At 36.2% G+C, this 21,117-nt stretch overlaps 2 protein-coding genes and 1 non-coding gene across 4 annotated transcripts; all 3 read left to right on the top strand.

Annotated features, from left to right (window-relative positions):
• Positions 1-460: 460 nt before the first annotated feature.
• LOC125593583 lies at positions 461-566 on the top strand. The gene has a single exon (XR_007329486.1). It is a non-coding gene; the product is annotated as a small nucleolar RNA R71 (small nucleolar RNA).
• A 9,551-nt stretch (positions 567-10,117) lies between these two features.
• LOC106452563 (ADP-ribosylation factor GTPase-activating protein AGD2) lies at positions 10,118-15,818 on the top strand. 2 transcript variants are annotated; one of them, XM_022700679.2, is made up of 20 exons: positions 10,118-10,194; positions 10,272-10,327; positions 10,416-10,492; positions 10,797-10,897; positions 11,440-11,510; positions 11,680-11,742; positions 11,988-12,032; positions 12,424-12,489; positions 12,585-12,632; positions 12,708-12,803; positions 12,911-12,952; positions 13,045-13,245; positions 13,391-13,516; positions 13,644-13,853; positions 13,937-14,023; positions 14,102-14,347; positions 14,556-14,677; positions 14,773-14,863; positions 14,955-15,397; positions 15,498-15,818. In XM_022700679.2, the coding sequence occupies exons 2-20, from the start codon at positions 10,280-10,282 to the stop codon at positions 15,610-15,612; spliced, it is 2,298 nt and encodes a 765-aa protein (XP_022556400.1). In that variant the 5' UTR covers positions 10,118-10,194; positions 10,272-10,279; the 3' UTR covers positions 15,613-15,818. The 2 variants fall into 2 exon arrangements, with proteins under 2 accessions (XP_022556400.1, XP_022556401.1); XM_022700680.2 differs by lacking the exons at positions 10,118-10,194; positions 10,272-10,327; positions 10,416-10,492; positions 10,797-10,897; positions 11,440-11,510 and having other exon boundaries at positions 11,678-11,742; positions 12,700-12,803.
• Positions 15,819-18,078: 2,260 nt separating this feature from the next.
• On the top strand, positions 18,079-20,619 carry LOC106452553 (DNA-directed RNA polymerases I and III subunit RPAC1). The gene is made up of 10 exons (XM_013894707.3): positions 18,079-18,265; positions 18,370-18,511; positions 18,911-19,096; positions 19,177-19,306; positions 19,381-19,461; positions 19,539-19,738; positions 19,835-19,930; positions 20,022-20,115; positions 20,198-20,314; positions 20,400-20,619. Exons 2-10 carry the CDS (start codon positions 18,377-18,379, stop codon positions 20,501-20,503), a joined length of 1,143 nt encoding a protein of 380 aa, XP_013750161.1. The 5' UTR covers positions 18,079-18,265; positions 18,370-18,376; the 3' UTR covers positions 20,504-20,619.
• The last annotated feature ends 498 nt before the right edge of the window (positions 20,620-21,117 follow it).

Genomic DNA, 21,117 nt, shown 5'->3' with positions numbered 1-21,117 from the left:
TCGAGGCGGATAACCACTCTGTTGGTTGTTGGGATAGGATTTCTGTTGGTAGTTGTTGTACTGAAAGTTGGGCTCTTTTTTGTACCAGCTACCATTGTTGTTGATGAAACACAACTCTTCCTGACCTTCCAAACCCTCAACCTCATGGACAACAGGTGTTGCTTCTTGGTTTGGGTTACCAACAAAGTGCAGCTGCTCTTGTGTGGCTTTATCAGCAAGGAGGATGTCTATCTTATCCTGTAGAGCTTTCATCTCTTTCCTCGTCTGCTTATCATCACCCCTACTGCCCCTGTCGTGGTCTCCACTGTAGACTGCATCACTCTTCACCATGTTGTCAACCAGCTCTTCTGCATCATCTTCAGTTCTTCCCAAGAAGAACCCATTGCTAGCTGTATCCAGTCTGGCTCTGTACTTAGGAAGAGCACCACTGTAGAAGGTGCTCAGCAAGCTCTCCTTAGAGAAACCATGGTGTGGGCATTGGCTTGGTAGCCTTTGAATCTCTCCCAGGCTTCACTGAATCCTTCCAAGTTCTTCTGTTGGAAACTGGAGATCTCATTTCTCAGCTTAGCAGTTCTTGAGGATGAGAAGAATTTCTCCAAGAATGCTCTCTTGCACTCATCCCAAGTAGTGATAGAGTCGCTGGGTAGAGACTTCTCCCACTGACGTGCCTTATCCCCCAAAGAGAAAGGGAATAACTTCAGCTTTAAGGCATCCTCTGACACACCATTGGTTTTTGACAACCCACAGTAGCTGTCGAACCTGTCCAAGTGATCGAATGGGTCCTCTAAAGCCAAGCCATGATATTTGTTGTTCTCGATCACGTTGAGGAGTCCTGACTTGACCTCAAAGTTGTTGGCTGCCACAGCCGGTGCTCGGATTCCCAGTCTGTGACCATGAATGTTGGGCCGGTCATAAGTACCAATGGGTCGAGCTGCCCGCGGTTGGTGTTCTGCCCCTTGCGGTGGATCTGCCATATCAATATCCAATCTCTGCAAGTGGGCTTGTTGTTCTTCTTCTCTTCTAGCTCTAGCACACTCCCTCTCGAAAGCTCTGATGTCTGCTACTATTGGAACTAGGTTTGATGGACCTCTACTCCTCAAGTTCATACACCTGAAAGTGAAAGGTAGGTGAAGAAGAAGAATCAGTAACAAAATAAAATTAAAATGACTTAGTCTCAAGTAAGTGACTAAATCTCAATGTTCAAATCTACTCAGAATTTGGCAACGGCGCCAATTTGATGTTAGGAGTTTTCAAGGCTCCTAAGACAAATGTTGTAGTATAGTGATTAGTATGTCACGCGGGTGATTCGATGGCAACGGCGCCAATTTGATGTTAGGAGTTTTCAAGGCTCCTAAGACAAATGTTGTAGTATAGTGATTGTCGAACCAGTTCTGAGGGATATCAAAGCACTGAGAATGCAAGTACTCACTTAATCTAAGTGCAACCAATGATTTAGATGAGTTTTAAACTACTACTAATACTAGAAAGCAATAACAAAATGATACTTTCTTGACTAAGGGAAAAGAGAACTCATGGGCATAGGGATTAGACCTTGGGTGATCAAGTATCGAACTAAGGATGGCAAATGATCAATCAAACTATCAACCTTAAGCCTAGACACAATTCTAAGCAAGCTCTATGTCTAGATAAATGCTCATTTGCTAACATATCTCAAACATCAAATGTCTTTGGTTGAATAATATGAAAGCAATCATTACTAACAAGTCTATTAGCTATCTTAGCACCTTTAACAACAAATGTCTTTGGCAAAGTATACTAAAAGCCTAGGAGAGTTGTCTCAGGCATTTCATCAAACACCTTTCGGGTGGGAAATGCCTATTGATCAACTTTTGAGTGGCCAACTCAGAAGATGCATTAGGAATACTCTACTAGCAAGGAACAAGAATGATCTACACTAAAACATCCTAGAACTAACCTAATCACCCTTAATCTCCCTAACCCATGAATTCAAAAGGTGATTACTCACTAATCTCCATGATTCCTCTTAAACCCATATTGGATTTCAGATTAATCATGTAGAGAAATAGATAAGAAATCAACAAGAACACAAGAACATAACAATCAAAATCCAAGAGATGAACTTCTCAAGAGAGTCTTTGTGTATTTCTCAATAGATCCAAAGATAATCTCTCTGGTGGCTACCAAAGATGTTTAAAACATAGGTTTTAGAAATGTAAAACGTCCAAAATAAATTGCAAAAAGGTCCTTGAGAAGTCATGATTTTCGGCAGCAAAATAACGCGGAGCGACTTGCAGGTGTCGCTCCGGAAGGTCGCTCCAGGGCCGATTTTTGGTGTCTCCGGGCGAGAGGTCCCGAGCGACTTTGGTGTGTCGCTCCAACGGGTCGCTCTGGATCGGGAGCGACCTTGATAGGTCGCTCTGAGAGGTCGCTCCAGGGTCATCTAAGACTGTTCGGAGTGACGAGAACGCGAGCGACTTCATGGCGTCGCTTTAGGAGGTCGCTCCGAGAGGTGTGTGAGATGCGAGCGACCTCGGCGCGTCGCTCTGGGCAAGTCGCTTCACGGGGTGAGTATGGCGAGCGACTTCACGGGGTCGCTCCAGCTAGGTCGCTCTGAGAGGTGCTTTGGAGCGACCTCATGACGTCGCTGCGGAACCTCGCTCCCCTGCTCTGCTCGTCCAATGATCACATATATCACCTCCTTTGAGCTCCAAATGCATCCAAATAGCCCCAAGAACTCCATGTGGCACTCCAACACCTGATAGAGACTCATGTATGCAAAATGTAACCTAAACATGACTAAATCCTAGTCTATATGATCAAAATGCACATGGATGAATGGATAAGATAATGGAAATATGCAATATATCACAGTGACCTTTTGTAACTATATTTCGGATAATATAAAGGGCAAGACCATCTCAAATTTGTTTGGTAGTGCAATTTGACAAAGAAGTTGACACAGATAAGTTCATAACACAAATTTTTAGTACATAGACTGAACACTGGACGACTTAATTGAAGGTCTTCTAGACGACTTAATTGAAGGTCTTCTGGAAGACTAAACACTGTACGACTAACTTAAAGGTCTTCTGGAAGAAAAAACCTTGAACGACTAACTGGACAACCTTCTGGACGACTAATTTGAAGGTCTTCTGGAAGAAAAAACCATGGATGACTAACTGGACGACCTTCTGGATGATTTAATTGAAGGTCTTCTGGAAGACTAATCACTGGACGACTAACTTGGAGGTCTTCTGGAAGAAAATACCCTGGACGACTAACTGGACGACCTTCTGGACGACTTAATGGAAGGTCTTCTGGAAGACTAATCACTGGATGACTTACATTGTGGTTTCGTATGGTCAGTTTCCTTGCATTTTGAGCATCTATAAACCCTGTGTTGGTTCCAGGGTTTGCGTCCTCTCATCCTGGATAGCTCCAACCAAGATTGCCATCTTGATTTCTTCTGTCTTCCCGGACCATGCTTTACATCCGGAGGAAAGCATGTGCGTTCCTCAACTTGTTGTCCAACACAAGGATATATATTCTCTGAGTATCCTGCAAACAGAAAATCCTTTGAGTACACTGGACATACAAGTGTGGAGATATGCAAACCAGCAGATGTTCCAGCAGCTATAGCATGAGAGCAAGGTATTTTCTCCACTGCATAGATACAACAATCACACTTTCCATGTTCCAAATCAACCACACAGTCTATTTTCCCACCTTTCACAAATAATCGCCATCCATCAATTGGTTGTACCGTCATCGTATCCGCTATCTCCGATCGAACAGCAAGCAAGTACTCAACACCTCGACTATGTTGAGTTGGGAGACTCAAAGCATCTTCTCTCCTTTTCCAAAACCACTTTCCTAGCTTCTCCCTTATGAACTCCAAGAGGAACTGAATCGGAAATCCTCTAGCTCGCTTCAGAGCAGAATTAATAGATTCAGCGATGTTGCTTGTCTTTATGTTGTACATGTCCCCCTGACAATAAACCCTTGACCATAGGCTGACGTCGGCATTCTCCAAATATGTTTCAAGGTCCGGGTTTGCACTCCGTATCTCAGCCATGTACCGGTCAAAATCTGAAACCGTATGAGCATAAGCAGCACCTTTCACCAAGTACAAGAGATGTTTCCCTTTATACTTTTTGACAATGTTATCTTGAAGGTGATAATAACATATTCCTCGGGTTGCCCAAGGAAACACCTTATCACACGCACTTTTAATGGCCGCGTGCCGGTCATAGACTATCACCAGAGGCTGCTCATCAGATACACAACTAGCCAATTTTGTGAAAAACCATTCCCAAGAAGGTTCATCTTCAGCATCTACGATCTCAAAAGCCAATGAAAATATCTGAAAATTCTCATCTTGTGCGGCTGCAACTAACATAACACCTCCATACTTCCCATTTTGGTGAGTCTCATCCACCACAATGACCCTTCTCTGATACTTAAAACCTTTGATATAAGCTCCAAAAGAGAAAAATAGATACTTAAATCTATTGATAGAATCAAGTTCTATAGCCGTGATAGAATCGGGATTTGCTAAGGAGATTTGCTCGAGATATGATGCCAGACGCGAATACCCATCTTCTGCTGATCCTCTCACCAATGTTTGTCCATATAAAAGTGCTCTGTATGAAATGGTGTAATCAAGCGTCATGCTAAACATGTTCTTCATTGCATCAGTGATATGCTGCGGATTCAACCCATCAATGATTCCAACACGATCAATGAAAAGCCTACCCACATACTTCGGAGTACAGTGTCTCCGCTGAGCGAGTCGGTCTCCCACTGAGCATGTATGTTTTTCCCCATACTTTGTTACCCAAAACGTGTTTGTCCCATGTTTCACACTCGCTCTGACCTTCTATTGACAACCACTAACCGAACATGTTGTCACAAAGAGAGTTTTCGTTGACTTGTATATTCTGAAGGAGAACATAAACCTCATTGCTGTCAACCGCAGCTCTGAAAGTAGTGCATCCTTGCTAACAAAACTCTGGTTGACATAGATACTGTTACCATTCGATCTTCCCCTTCAATCTTTTTGATATCTTCAAAATACATATCATCATCTTCCTCATCCTCATCTTCAACCTTTCCATAAACACTGTAATCCTCACCATTCTCGTCCGCTTCAGCAACAATAGAGATACCAGCATCCTCCTCCCCATCGTCCTCTTCCCCATCGTCCTCCTCCCCATCATGATTTTCATCTTCAACCAAATCATCATCATCATCTTCAAAACATTCATCAGCTTCATCAGCTTCATCATCTTCTTCCTGAACTCAGAAACCGTTTCCACCTTGCTACGGCTTGATACACAAAGCCGTACTCCATGCGTTTTGGTTATCTCGAGCAAGTTTCGAACTTGTCTATCACTTGTAACATGAATAGGAGGGGTGTCTGGAGCCTGCATCATTTCTGCTGGTAATGAGTAGGTTATCTCCATAGATTATGTGCTCATGTCCAGGTTATAATCTTCTTGAGCCATTGCAAGAAGTTCAGCATGTGTCGAACCTTTCCCCAAAAAAATGATTCTCGCACCTTTGACATTATCAACCACAAAATCCCAACGGCAATCTTTCAACAACCATTCTCCATACACTGCATGTAACTGACGCATCATCTACAAAAATTCAAAATAAAACACATTAGTAAACATAGAGAAAATGAAAGTTTACTAAACATTGACGCAGACGACATACTAGTAAGTCGTCTGGAAGACTTACCAGTAAGTCGTCCAAACAGATCATTTTTGCAATTGAATTTTAAATAGGACGACTTACAAGTAAGTCGTCCAGCTTTGTTTGTTTAAAAAAAAAACCTAGAAGACTTACTGGTAAGTCCTCTAGGATAAACGAGTTAGTTTTGCATTTGACCGAATTGTGTCAGATTTGAATTTTTCTTGACGACTTACCAGTAAGTCGTCTCCGGGAAAACAAAAATTTCAATATTTTATTAAAGCTAGACGACTTATTTGTAAGTCTTCTCAGGTTAGTTTGCAATTCGAAAAAGAAACTTAAATATTTAACTTTACCCAAACGACTTACTTGAAAGTCGTCCAGGCAGACGATGTACGAGAAAGTCGTCTGAGATAAGCAAGGTTTGACCATAATCTAGGAAATAAATCTGGACGACTTTGCTTATCCTGGACGACTTTGCTTATCCTGGACGACTTTCAAGTAAGTCGTCTTACTTGACGACTTCCGCGTAAGTCGTCTGGGAAAAGTTAAATATTTAAGTTTTATTTTCCAATTGCAAAAGTAACCGGAGACGACATCCAGATAAGTCGTCCAGATTTAATAAAATATTAAAATTTTTGTTTTCCCGGAGACGACTTACTGGTAAGTCGTCCAGGAAAAGTCAAATATCTGACATAATTCGGTCAAATGCAAAACTAACCCATTTATCCTAGACGACTTATCAGTAAGTCGTCTAGGATATTCTCTAGATTTTTTTTAACAAACAAAGATGACGACTTAAAAGTAAGTCGTCCGTTTGACTAGCAGACTTACCCGTAAGTCTTCTACAGCCAGACGACTTACGGGTAAGTCTTTTACACGAACAGATCTGGAAAAAATTTCAATTTCATACCTTAAACTAGTGAGATGACTTCCTTAGCACACAGAGTCTTCTCCTACCACCCAGAATCTCAAACGAAAGTAACCCACCAAGAATAGTATGCTTGAATGGCTCTATCAACCATAAAAAAATATGAATCAAAAGCTTGAGTTTTTTGGATGAATATGGAGGCAAAGTGAAAGAGATGTTGTTTTTAGTTCATAACAAGTGAGAAAGAGAGAGTGTAAATCGATTTTAGGTGCATTAAGAGCTTCAAATTGGTTGTTCATGGTGGTTGGAGTATTGATGACAATGACAATCTTGTAATTACTTGAAGATGATGAGGGTGAGAGAGTAAAAATGTCATTTTCGGAAAAAAAAATAAAAAAAATTTGATGGCATTTTCGTGAATATTATGAACTTGTGGGGTGAATAGGACAAAAGAAAAATCCAAGAAAAGCATGAGTTAGTTTTAGGTTTGACTTTGAGTTTTGAGTCAATTTTGCAAAAAGCCCTATATATATATATAATTCTGTACATATATGTATATATGCATATAACAGATCGAATTAGATATTCGTTCATAAAAAATATAGCTATTTGTGATTTGTTTTTTTTATATTGTATTTTAGTATTTGATTTGCTTCGTAGAGTTACGGATATCCATATTTTTTGGTTCAAATCAAAACGGATAACAAATCAAATCAAAATTTATAAATATTTTGTCCAACTTTATCCGTAACAATAAAAATAATATATATATATATATATATATATATAGTTTAGCTTTTGATTCGTTATTTATTTTGATTCGAACCGAAAAATCCAAAGTTTTGTTGGAACCATGCATGTGAGTTTTATATTAAAAATACGAAATATATAGTGTGAACGCGTTAGCATATTTATTATCAAATCATTGTGAAGTTGTCACGTGTCTATTACAGTGTGAATGCATTTATTACGATGCTTTTTCTTTAATATACAAGAGATAATTACTATTTAGATATTTCTTGAACATTGTTTATGTCGCGTGCGAAAACCAAGGTTTGAAAAAACAAGAGGGGTGTTTTTGTAAGGAAAATAATTCTCAGATTTTTACCCTGTTCAAAAACGCGGACGCCTAGCCGCCTAGGCGTCCGCCTAGTCGCTGCTCGGACCACTACCGCTGCGATTTTGACCAAATCGGTCAATAAAATCGGACACCAGTTAGTCGGCCCAAAAACAGACTAATCGGCCCAATAAAGCGACTAGTCGGCCCGTCAAACTAACTAATCGGCCCAAAATTTTATTTAATAGTGATATCTTTGGGCTTTACTGAAGCCCGATATCTTAACAAACACATCTCATGTAGAAGACATATATATAGAGTCATATTTCTCTTCCTTTTTTTGTGTAGCCGATGTGAGACTCTTGTGCCTTAACATTATAACTAGATTCTGACCCGCCCTTCAAAGGGCGGGTATATTTTTTGTTTTATTTTTTTTTGAGAAATTTATTTTTTATATTTGTGTTTTTAATTATATTTGTGTAATATTAATTTAATTTAATATATTTTTGTGTAATATATATTTTATATTAAATATGTCAAGTTGCATAACTATACACTCGTGCCATATACATTTCATAAATTATTTTTAAACTTTATTCTTAAAAATTACAACATATTATATTTTCTTATTAGTTACCTAACATAATTAGTCAACAATATTCGTATCCAAAAAATCTGACTCAGAATCGACTCGAAAATCAAAGTTTTATATTCTATTAAACATAGCCTATATACCCGAACGGTTCTTAAAGTGTTATATCTGAAAACCAATATCAAATCCAACCTGCACCGAAGACCGAACAATTTTTTTGAAAAAATGTGTAAATATTTTTTTAATATATTCTATTAAATATATACAGATATATGTAAATGTGTCAATATGGTCTTAACTAAATTTAAGTAAAATTACATTTAATAAATACATTTTAATCGAATAGCATATTTAAAACCCGTTAAACTAAATGAGTTTATATGAATATTTATTTCTAATAAAAGTGCACTTAAACCCCGTTAAAATTTTAATATCATGCACTTTGTTAATTGATAAACTTAATGTATGTGTAAAATGTTTAAAATTTAAATAAATTAATGTCTTGTTTAATAAATCATAATTTTTTAGGCTGAGATGTAAGTTATGTTGTTTGTACAGTGATAATGATTTTTGGAAAAATATGATTACAGCCCTTAAGTTGAAATGCTTTTATATTTTTTTGATAAAGTTTTTTTTATTAAATGTTTTATATCGATGTAAACAGATTTGAATCATACATGGATGGAACTGAATAGAGTAATATATAAAAATTCGCTTCAAATATTTTAATATAAATTATATTTTTTTGTCAACTATATAAATTATATATACCATTATTATTAGGCTTGTGTAAAACTGTCAAAAAGTAAGAAGCAGTATTAATATTTTTATTTTCGGAATAAACCAATATTTTTCAATAGAAACAATTCAAATTTATTTGATATAATTTTGTATTTTGTATTTTTCTTGTGTTTTAATCAATTCTTATTTTTTTACATGGGTAAAAAAAATATTAGATGATAAGAAACTTGTTGTCAATCATATTGTTGCGTCGGTCAGTGAAGAATAAGATTACTTAGCATTAATTATTAAGTATATATTAGTCGACCAAATATTAGGCATTTATTTCTTCTACACACAGACATTATGTACCGTTGACTATCCGAGAACTTTGGAATCATAACGGAGGCTACAAAATATTTATGTAAACCGATCAAACTATTAAGGAGTGGTGGTTACTTTCGAAAAAAAGATTATGTGGTGGTTACTTTCGAAAATTAAAAGGGCATTTCAGTTATCATATAAAAAAATATGTATTGTTGAAATAATTGTTGGACTCTACTTTTATCAATGGGTCACACTGTTGTTTTAATAGAATAGATGCGAAAACAAATATTTTGCACAGATGGGGTATCGAACTCAGGTTGCCCACGTGTGATAGAAGTGGTCTTGACCACTTGGAGACATCAACTCTTTGACATTTTACGCATATGTCAATATATATACGCATATACTTATAATAAAAGTACAAAAACTAATTTCTAATTAATTCCTTATTTATTGTCTAGACCTGTTTATATACATATATATTTTTTAAAATTGATTTTATTAAAGTTAGTTATTGATATAAATTTGAGTGTATATAAATTATCACATTATAATGTTATTTAAGTTATATATTTAATTTTAATTATTAAATAAAATAAAAAATATTAAAAACTAGGCCCCGCGTATATCCCGCTTAATCCCCGATTTTTCGGTAACTCGCTAGGTCCGAGGTTGCCGCCCGACTAGCGCTTAGCGTAGTTTCGAACAGGGGATTTTTATGTGAGATAAGGATGATTTTGTCACCTGATATTATTCCCTCCAAGTCTGTAACGAATAATAAAATGAAAGGATGTCTTCGTAAGAAAATTAATTCCCAGTTTTTTTTTTTTTATCTGGCTCTTCTCAAAGCATATCAAAAACATCATCAAACAGCTCAAAAACGCCTGCCTTTGGATCTAGCGAGATCCATTTCGAAACGAAGAAGAAAGCAAAAGACAGCATTCTTGGGTTTACTTGTCTTGTCTTCTCTTAACTCAATTCGTACGCTTTTAGTCTAAAGCTTCTTCAGATTATTTTTTCTTAAGCCGCAACAATGGCAGCCTTTATCAACCTTGAGGATTCACCAATGTTTCAAAAACAGGTAACACTTCTTTTTCCCCCATCATGGTTCCAATAACTTTTGGGATTTGATTGATTTTTACTTGTTCATTTTGGTTTAATTGGATCAGGTGTTCTCGTTAGAAGGAACAACTGATGAGCTTAAAGATCGTTGTCAGAAGCTATACAAAGGTGTTAAGAAGTTCATGTACGTGTAATTTTGTACCTACCTTTTTTGGTTGTTTTCCGTTTTTTTTTTTGTCGTAATGTCTTAATCATCTTTCTCTGTTATAAGATTTGTCGTATTAAAGACTGAGACTTTCTAACTTCATTGTCTATCTCCTTCTCTTCAGAAGTCTTTTTTTTTTTCATTTACTCTTTGCTAAAGTTTGATATGTAACCTCATTTTGTTACAGTTCCACTTTTTTTTGTTTGTTGATGATTCTATGTGCCTAGGAAGAGTTTCGATAACTTGGTAGGAATTGCATTGTATTTTTTTTTTTTTGTTTCAGGGGAGTTTTGGGAGAGGCATCTACTGGAGTCAGTGCCTTTGCAGATTCTCTGGAAGAGTTTGGTGCTGGACATGATGATCCTGTCAGTGTTTCTATTGGAGGTTGTGGATTCATTTTCATTTTATTTAGCCCACTCTCTAATTAAGATGATCACTTAGTTTAGGTGCTATTGCAGTCTCCGCCAAGGAGATTGTGGTCTCTTTGGTTAGTTAGAAAAAAAAACTATGATGCATTCCTTTAGCTCCCCAGCTATAAAACTAGTTTGAATAGTAAAAACAACTATTAATGCATTCCTTTAGGGGCTTCTGCTTTTGGGTTTCTCATTCATTTATTTGCTGAGATTTTGAAAAGCTGAGTCATTTTAGCACACTAGGTAGTGGAAAGAATTGAAAAAAAAAACTTGGGTATGTTAGAAATGTTGAATGGAAACTTAAGAAACACAGCTTTTATGGAGTTTCATATCTTTCTATTGGCTGATAAAATCTCCCTTCCTGTAATATCTTTTTAATATAATTTCACTTTCCAGATAAATATATGAGCTCTAAGTTTATGATTGGTTAAACATGGAAGAGTTCCAATAAAATCTGAAAGTTATCGTTTCTGATCTGTTTATTTGTTGTGCTTTTGAGTGGCACACCATCAGGTCCAGTAATATCTAAATTTGTAAATACCCTTCGAGAGCTCTCCTCTTATAAAGAGTTTCTTCGCTCACAGGTAACTCTCACATCTTGTAAAATAGTTTTAAGAGTTAAATAATCAGCTATGCCTGTGTCTAGAAAGAGGAGAGATGCAAAAACTTAATAATCTAAAACGAAGTGTGAGTTTGAAAATCCAAACTATAAGTTTCACTTCTGGCATTTGTGAAACTGTTGTGCTGTTGTAGGTGGAGCACGTATTGCTTGAGAGGCTGACGAACTTTATGACTGTCGATTTGCAAGAAGCAAAGGTTGCTTTTTATTTTCGCTCTGCAATTCTGATTATTTTCTAGTTTTAAAATGTTATAGGCTTGAGACTAATCAACAAATAGAAGATTAGTCTTTGGTCTTTTGTATCCACCTGTTAACAAGTTCTATTTCAAAATGTTCTGTCATTCTTTCTATATCTTCCTTTTCTTGGCGTAAATTACTTTTAAGAAAAGTACTTTTGCCCTTCCCTGCATTGATCTTTATTTACTGTTTTCTACCTTATCAGGAGTCTCGGCGTCGTTTCGACAAAGCTGTCCATTCTTATGATCAGGTAATTGATTATACTCTATTACTTCACTTACTTATTGTACATGGAGAGGTACACCTTTTTATCTCTTAAAATATATGTTAAGCGTGTCACTACTATATGAACTTGGATTGTCATTAAACTAACGTAATATCGAAATGGCCAGTGCATGGTCGTTTAAAAGAAAATAAGTATTAGTTTTAAAGTTAAAAGAAAATGAGTATATGTTTTCTTCAATTAATCCATATATTCAATGATCATTAGACTTCAACATCTGCATAGTACCAAGAGTTTTCAAACATGAGAGACTGAAACGCATTGTACTTGATGCTTAAGCTACTTTAAATATACTAATGTTGTGCATGGTATTCTTGATCTGATGCTATGCCTTGAATTTTTCTTATCCATTTTGAAGGCACGCGAAAAGTTTGTCTCGCTAAAGAAGAATACTAGAGGAGAGATTGTTGCTGAGTTGGAAGAGGTATTAGCACTGTATTTCTTACATTGAACATGTTCTTTCTTTCTGATTTTGGCCAGTGAGTAAAACTCAAGCAAAATCTAACGCTGGTTTTACAGGATCTGGAGAACTCCAAGTCAGCATTTGAGAAGAGTCGTTTCAATCTAGTATGTTCCAAACAGAACCCACTAGTTTGATCTTACTGTGTCTAAATGGTTTTCCCTTTGGTTTAAGGAATGCAGGTAAATTCATTGATGACTATTGAAGCAAAAAAGAAGTACCAGTTCTTGGAATCTATAAGTGCCATTATGGATTCCCATTTGAGATATTTTAAGCTTGTAGGTTTCTTCTTATTTTGCATTTTTGAGACGTCGCCAAGTGTGACTAACTAAGGGACACATCTTTGCCATCTTGTATTCCTTAATGTGATCTCTTTGTGCTTCAGGGATATGACCTATTGAGTCAATTGGAGCCTTATATTCATCATGTAAATGTCAAACCCATTTCAGTAATGCCCAATAAAAGTTATGCTAAAATGCTTAAACTTGAGATCACTAAAAGCTACTTTTCTTCTTTCAGGTATTGACCGATGCTCAACAATCAAAAGAACAGTCTAAGATTGAACAAGATCGGTTTGAAAAACGTATTCAAGAATTCAGAACTCAATCTGAATTAGACAGCCAGCAAGTTGAGCCCTCCAATGTTGATGGAAACCATGTTTACAGAACTATCCCGTATAAAAATGTAGAAGCAACTTCGATATCAACAGCGGACAAGGAAGTAAGTGTCTCCAACACCCATGTAGTAATCAAGTGCAAACTGGAGTTTTCACAAAATTGTTCCAATGAAACTATGCAGACATTAAGATTTTTGATGAATCCTTTGCTGATGAGTCTTACATAGTTTCTCTTTTGTACTAATGCAGGTGATCAAACAAGGCTATTTATTAAAGCGATCAGCTAGTCTTAGAGCTGATTGGAAAAGGAGGTTCTTTGTACTTGACAATCATGGATCCCTATACTATTACAGAAACACCGGTAACAAATCAGCTGTATGTGTACCAAAGTCTCTTTTACTGTCTTGTCTGTTAAACAAGTCTTTAATCACCTGTGTCTGCTTCATTTTAAGTCTCTCTCTATCAGTTTCAATCTTTCTAATCATATTTTTCCGCTTCTTAGGGATCTCAACACTACTATAGTGGTTTAGGTGAGCATAGGAGCGGCGTCTTTAGGAGATTTCGTTCAAGACACATTCGATCAGCTTCACAAGGAAGCCTAGATTGCAACTTGATCGATCTCCGCACTTCACTGATAAAACTGGATGCAGAGGACACAGATCTTCGACTTTGTTTCAGAATCATTTCTCCTCAAATGACTTACACATTACAGGTACCCTTGTTAGTTAGATATAGGGAGGACGTGAAGGAGAAATATTGGGAGGCTAACACAGCTTATTTCTGTATGATAACTAGGCTGAAAATGGAGCTGATCGGATGGATTGGGTGAATAAGATCACAGCAGCTATAGCAACACGTTTGAATTCTCACTTCCTGCAACAGGTTTACACAAGACGAGTGTTATCTTCTTTTTTGAGTGTTGAGATTGTGTGCTAATAGGTATTTTATTATCTTCTGCAGTCACCAATTAACTATGCTAGCTCTGGTCCTGCTGGTGACGAACTCTCCCTGGATCAAAAACAAGATTATAATCAAAGAGTAAATATGGGGGATGATGTCTTTACAACACTCAGAGGAATCCCTGGAAACGATGCATGTGCAGAATGCAATGCACCTGACCCTGATTGGGCATCATTGAATCTTGGAGTGTTGATGTGCATTGAATGCTCTGGTGTTCACAGGAACCTTGGTGTTCATATATCCAAGGTATTTGCTTCTTTTTCTTGTTTATAATTCTTAATGAAGTAAAAAAAAACATTGTTGTTGTCACAGCTTTTGGACACATGCTTTTTTTTTTGGATTAATCTATTTTGTCCAATAGTTGTTCTCTGCTGTCATTATACAAGTCATGGTTTTACTTTATATTAACTTATTAAGCATTTTGAGTATTTTGACACAGTAAAATTCTTTGCAGGTGAGATCAGTCACATTGGATGTGAAAGTATGGGAACCCACAATCTTGGACTTATTTCGAAACTTAGGCAATGCATATTGTAATGGAGTGTGGGAGGGGCTACTTCACTTTGACCATGACTGGTATGATTCTCTAAAACACAATAAAGAAGTCAAATGTGTCCAACATAGCATTGCTGAACATTTTTGCTATTATATCTGCTGGTGGATTTTTGCAGTGGAAAGGGATCAACTAACAAGCTTGAATTGATTACAAAACCATCTTCAAAAGATTCTTTTGCTCTGAAAGAGAAATACATTCAAGCCAAGGTATCACATTCAGTTTTATTGACTCATCTTATTAGCTCCTAGAGAAAGGTTAATGATACTAAAAACATGATAATGTTTTATGCCTAGCCAGTACTTGGAGAAAGCTCTAGTTATCAAAGATGAAAGAGAAACAAACCTTACTGCCTCAACTAGAATATGGGAAGCTGTTCAAAGTAAGAACATACGAGAAATCTACCGACTCATTGTGACAGCGGATGTGAATGTCATCAATACCAAGTTCGATGATATTACTTCCGTTGATGCATATCACCACCATGTTGATACACAAGATGAAGTAAAGAAGAGGCACGATCCAAACGCGTGTCAGAGAATCAAGGATTCGAACGATTCAAGAAACTGTCTTCAGGGTTGTTCGCTGTTGCATGTGGCGTGTCAAAGCGGTGACCCGGTTTTGCTTGAACTGTTGTTGCAGTTTGGTGCTGATATAAACATGAGAGATTATCATGGGAGAACTCCGTTACACCATTGTATTGCATCAGGGAACAACGCATTTGCAAAGGTTTTACTGAGAAGGTAACTAATGATCCCCAAAAAAAAAATATCTTTATTTTTCATTACCTCGTGAGCAACATTTTGCTTGACATGATTGTTTCCCTTTCTTTGGAGAATGCAGAGGTGCTCGTCCTTCGATAGAAGATGGTGGAGGATTAAGTGTATTGGAAAGAGCTATGGAGATGGGAGCCATTGCCGATGAAGAGCTCTTTCTTCTCTTAGCAGAGTGTCACTAATATAACATTGTCTCTTTTGTTCAAGCAAGCATCGTCTGTTTGATTAATTTGTAAGACTATGAGACATTCACTTTGGTCATGTTACTGTAATTGCTGTAGTAGAAATTGGGCATGAGTGGCTCAATGTTCACTAAGGTATTCTATTTTTTAGAGTTAGTTATGAAATGTTACAGAGTTTTATATAATATATAATTTAATTTAAACGATACTAATATATATATATATATATATTTATAATCTAATATTTATTAAATAAGACATCTTACTCATATAAATTTATGAACATTTGTATCTTGTTATAAACAAAAGTTTAATCATTGATCACAAATTTCAAAGTGAGATTTTTTTAAAAGTTTATTAATTTATATTGGTTTTTAAAAATTCAAAATATAACATATAAAGAAAAATTGAATTTTTTTATTATTTGGTTAATTTGATTGTCTAATTTATTTTAATAATATTACTATAATACAAAAATGATAGAGTGTATAAATTATTATCAAATCTTTATTATTTAAAATCATTAATTATCATATATATTTTTATCAGATTAGGTAATTTGTATGTTCTATTTAAGGAAATAATGAAGAATGTTTTTATATTAATAATCAATTATATGATTAGGTTAATGAAAAATATATTATATGTTTAGATGAACCAACTTTTTTTTTTAAAGATTTTGAAATTGATTCTCGTGATGACACGTGTCATGGTTATGTAGCACGGGGACGTCTATTTAGGTGCCATACCAGTACCGGAAACGTTTCGGGGACGGGTACTTCACGGGGACAGCACTGGTACGGCTTGGGGACGGTTGGAGAACATAGCTATGAGTAAGACTAGTTTTCACGGGACATAATGCTTGTGCAATTGTTTTTTTTATCTTGCTTTTAATTTTAGTTGGCAAAATAAACATATTATAGTAAATTATATCTAATTATGTTAGATTCACTATATAAATTTATTTTTTATAAATATTTTATATTTTTTACAAGTATATATTTGTCGTACCCGTACCCATAATTTTTAAATTTTCCCGTTTCCCGTCCCCGCTTTCGTCCCCGTTTCTGTCCCCGTAACCGTCCCGGCATGGTTCAAAGGTTGCAATGTTTTAATATATAGGGGATTATAAATAATCATTTAGAAAGTACGTACTTAGGTCAATATCAAAAGCTTATGTGCATTTGTCTTAGCTTAGTTTTTGGCTAATATGTCCAAATTATATGTTCGTAAGCTACCATTTAATTTGTAATATAGTACTTGTAAATACCATCCTCGTCTCTTTTATTTGTTTTACCAATTTTATGTGTGAGAAGCAACGTATGATATTAACCAAACAGTGATAGTCGGGGGAGTTAAGAAAAAGGAATTTAAAACAAGACGTATAATTTTGTTAAATCCAAATTTGAGTTTTGCCAGAAACAAAGTTGACATCTGCTTGACCAAGCAAAAGTGTGGCAATGCTTTATTCCTCAGTAGAAAACTTAGACTTGGTGGAAACATCATGGCCCAGCTATTAAGGTTTAAAAGCTTATCTATCTAGATCTGGGGTTTAAATCTCAGGCGACGCAATTTCTACACCAAGAGGTCTGAGTTTCAATTTCCGGAGAAAACGGATTATGCAGAAAATTGGAAAAATGGTTATAAAAAATCTCCAGCATGGTGCAGGGAGTACCGTTAGGAATGGATTTCACAAAGCGGGTCAAGGTGATACGGTTAGACGTGAATTCTCGTAAGGCAGGTAAAATTGTCGGCTGTAATATCATCGATGTAATGTTTCTCATAGTTTGTAACATCATAATAACCAGATAAAAAAAAAAAAACTTGGACCCGAAAAAGCGATAAACATAAAATTTTATTTTAATTCTAGTAGTACTGAAAATCATATATAGGAAAATCTGTTATATTCAATATTTCACAACGAATGACATGGGACTAGACTGAGCTATCTCATTTCGAACATGATTCTAACAACATTCACTTACATTGATCTTGACTAATTTATCTTCTACGTCCTAAATCCTATTCACAACTACATAAATTATGCTATATGAAGAACCATCGAGAGAAATTTACCAATGAGATTTTTTTTCCCCAACAAAGGCATCTAGTGATCCATCCATCATCAAAAATTTAAAAGCATATGGTTGTTTTGAACCACTGAGATCCAACTTACACCGACATTATCATGTGATGAAATCTGATGAATAAAGTCACCACCAGAAAGAAGAATTTGGATTGCAGCCTACACCAAAGCCTTAGAATCATTTCTAGAATCGCTTTGCCACATCGAGAAAACAAAAATTAATATAATATTTGTGTAAGAATTTTAACAAAATTTTACATGACAATATTATTTCTAAAAATGACTCTACGGGCAGCTCTTATCTATGTGTCATGTGTTCCCATGTTGCAATACAAGATGTACATTATTAATTGGTTGAAATTGAAAAGGTTTGTCTTGGGTATTTTGCGGGATGAGGGTCAATTTGTAAGATAACTATTATGCCGAGGGCTCCTTTGTAAATCTCTCTGTAATAAATTGTTAAGACATCGACTTTTCAAACCCTTCACCGCCGTTTGTTCGTCGCCGCCACCTCTCCTCTCTCTCTCTCTCGCAACATTCTTTTAGAACAAACTGAATTGTTCCCAAGTAAGCTTCTTTGCTTCTCCTCTAAAACCATTATTTTGTAAGGTTTCTACGGAGAATAGATAAACCCTAGTTGTTTTCGTTTTCACAATCGAGCTTTCCTGCAGAGAAAGGATGGTGACTGAAGAAGACAAGATATTCGCCAAGAACTTCCGCATCGACGACCTCTCCGACGTCCCAGCCGGCCTTCCTCGGCATCGGAAACTCAAGCAAAACCGTGTCGTCTCTAAAAAAGACGCTTCAGTTGATGTATGAACTTGTCTGTTCTTACTCTCAGTACTATAGTCCCTTATACTCTTTATTGTTGCTTATAAGTTCATCTAACTGAAGAAAGCTGTAATTTTATGAGTTGGGTCTTAGAGTTTCACAAAATTACACTGTCTCTTTGCTATCTTTTTTTGTCAAAATCTAAATGATATCTGTGATGATTGCCTGAAAGATGAAGTCTTTAATCTTGTTCTGCCCTTGTGTTTTCTGTATGCTTATAAGCTCAACTAATTGAGGAAAGCTCTGATTTTTTTAGTTGGGTCATAGAGTTTTACAAGATTACACTTTGGCTTTGGTATCTTATTGTCAGCATACAAATGATATGTGTGATGATTGTAAGTTGTAGTCTTTAATCTTGTTCTGCCCTTGTTATTTGTGTAGACTGCAGATGCCATTTACTCGGGTAGCTATGTCTCTTCGGGAGTGGACAACAGTGTGAAGCTAGAAAACTTCTATAAGGATTTCAAAGTTGATGTGATTAGTTGCACGGAGACAGACATGGAGTTTGATATGATCGGTATCGATGCTGCATTCGCCAATGCTTTCAGAAGGATCCTTATAGCTGAGGTTTGTCCACTGTCTCCCAACAACAACAACCTCTGATGACTAGAGTCTTCGGTCTAAAAGTGTTTTGTTTATTGCAACAGGTTCCTTCAATGGCGATTGAAAAAGTGCTTATAGCATACAACACGTCGCTTATTGTAGACGAAGTTCTTGCTCACCGGATTGGTCTCATTCCGATTGCCGCAGATCCAAGGCTCTTTGAATATTTAACCGGTAAGAATATTATCCATCTTCATATGCAAACATTCTCTTCCTTGTCAGCTTATTCTTTTATATATGTTTTATAGAGAACGATCAGCCAAATGAGAAGAACACCATTGTTTTCAAACTCCATGTGAAATGTCCCAAAGGTCAACCACGTCTTCAAGGTAATAAATAATGTCTCTTCTTATAAAGTTAGCGTCAGAGGGTTCCTTGTTTCTAATGTCAGCTCATATGAATGTAGTTTTAACGAACGAGTTGCAATGGTTACCAAATGGAAGTGAGTTTCTGAAAGAAACAGGAGGTTCAACCTCAACCTCAAACTCAAAGCCAAAAACTTACACTTCATTCAGCTGTAGCCAAGATTCTCTCCCTGAATTTGCTGAGAGCCCTATTACCCCGACCTACCTCGATATCTTGATAGCAAAACTCAGCCCTGGTCAGGTACTACTGGTTCTTTGCATTCACTTCTTCTTACTTCACTTGCGATGAGAGATGAACCAAACACTTGCCTGTCTTAATTTGATCTCCTCCTTGTAGGAAATCGAGCTTGAAGCTCATGCGGTTAAGGGCATCGGTAAAACACATGCAAAATGGTCCCCAGTAGGTACAGCTTGGTATCGAATGCTACCTGAGGTGAGAAGTTTGTTAAACCTCAAACTCTATTCTTCTTCAGTCTTGCCTTATCCTAATCTTTCTTGTAATGCTTCTCTTGATATTATCTTAGGTGGTTCTACTTGGAGAAGTTGAGGATGAGAAAGCTGAACGACTCGTAAAAGTCTGCCCACAGAATGTTTTTGACATTGAAGACATGGGCAATGGTAAAAGTCAAAGCCTTCCACACTTTCCTTCAAAATCTTCTTATGGTTTTGATTTCATAGTGACTTGTGGTAAAACTGGCAGGTAGGAAAAGGGCAACGGTGGCACAGCCTCGCAATTGCACATTGTGTAAGGAGTGCATAAGGGACCATGACTTGGTTGACCTGGTGGATCTACGCAGTGTCAAGAACCATTTTATATGTAAGAAAACAACTTCATTTTACTTTGTAATTCATGATATGTCCGAAAGAAAACCTAAGTGAGTTTGCTATTTGTGTTTGGTCAGTTAAAATTGAGTCCACAGGATCACTGCCTCCGGATGTTCTTTTCACTGAAGCTGTGAAGATACTGGAAGATAAGTGTGATCTTGTAATCGCTGATCTCTCTTGAAAAGAGATTGCTTTGGTTTACCTCTCTACTGGCATTGTTCCGGTTTAGTTCTTTTTTGTGGTTTGTATCAAATATTCTCCTTATTATTAATATGAAGAACCCTAAAATTAATTTTATAGTTTTTGTTTACTTCGAAACATCTGAAATAAAATTTCTAGTGGAACCAATTTGGTAATATGTTTCGGTTAATTTAGGTTTGAACCGACTAATTATGACATGTGTATGACAAACATATTTGTCTGCTTCTCGCTGAGTCTTATGTTGAACAGTAGAATTTAAAACGAGATCAGGATTTTGCTCCAGTTTCATTCCTTTGTGAAAATTGGCTCATAAGTAATATTTCTTATATTAGGCACATATATATATATATATATATATTTATATACAGCTTCTAAAATGCATCTGTTTTCTGTTTTTTTCCAAATGAACCTTTTGCACTTTTAATTTATTTATTTTTTGTTTTTTTATCTTTATTTCCAATTCCAGACATGTACATTTTGTTTGGATTCGGTTTTTTTTTGTTTTTGGTTTTTAGTTAGCAGTTTTTTATTATAAATATATGATCTATCCTAGCTGCTAGCTGGTAGCTCTTCTTTCCTCGTAGCTCTCTTCTT

The sequence above is a fragment of the Brassica napus genome, chromosome C9 (genome assembly GCF_020379485.1).
Source record: "Brassica napus cultivar Da-Ae chromosome C9, Da-Ae, whole genome shotgun sequence".
In the NCBI taxonomy this organism is placed as follows: domain Eukaryota; kingdom Viridiplantae; phylum Streptophyta; class Magnoliopsida; order Brassicales; family Brassicaceae; genus Brassica; species Brassica napus.
The sequence above is the reverse complement of the archived record's forward strand: the minus strand, read 5'-3'. Positions and strand labels throughout refer to the sequence as shown.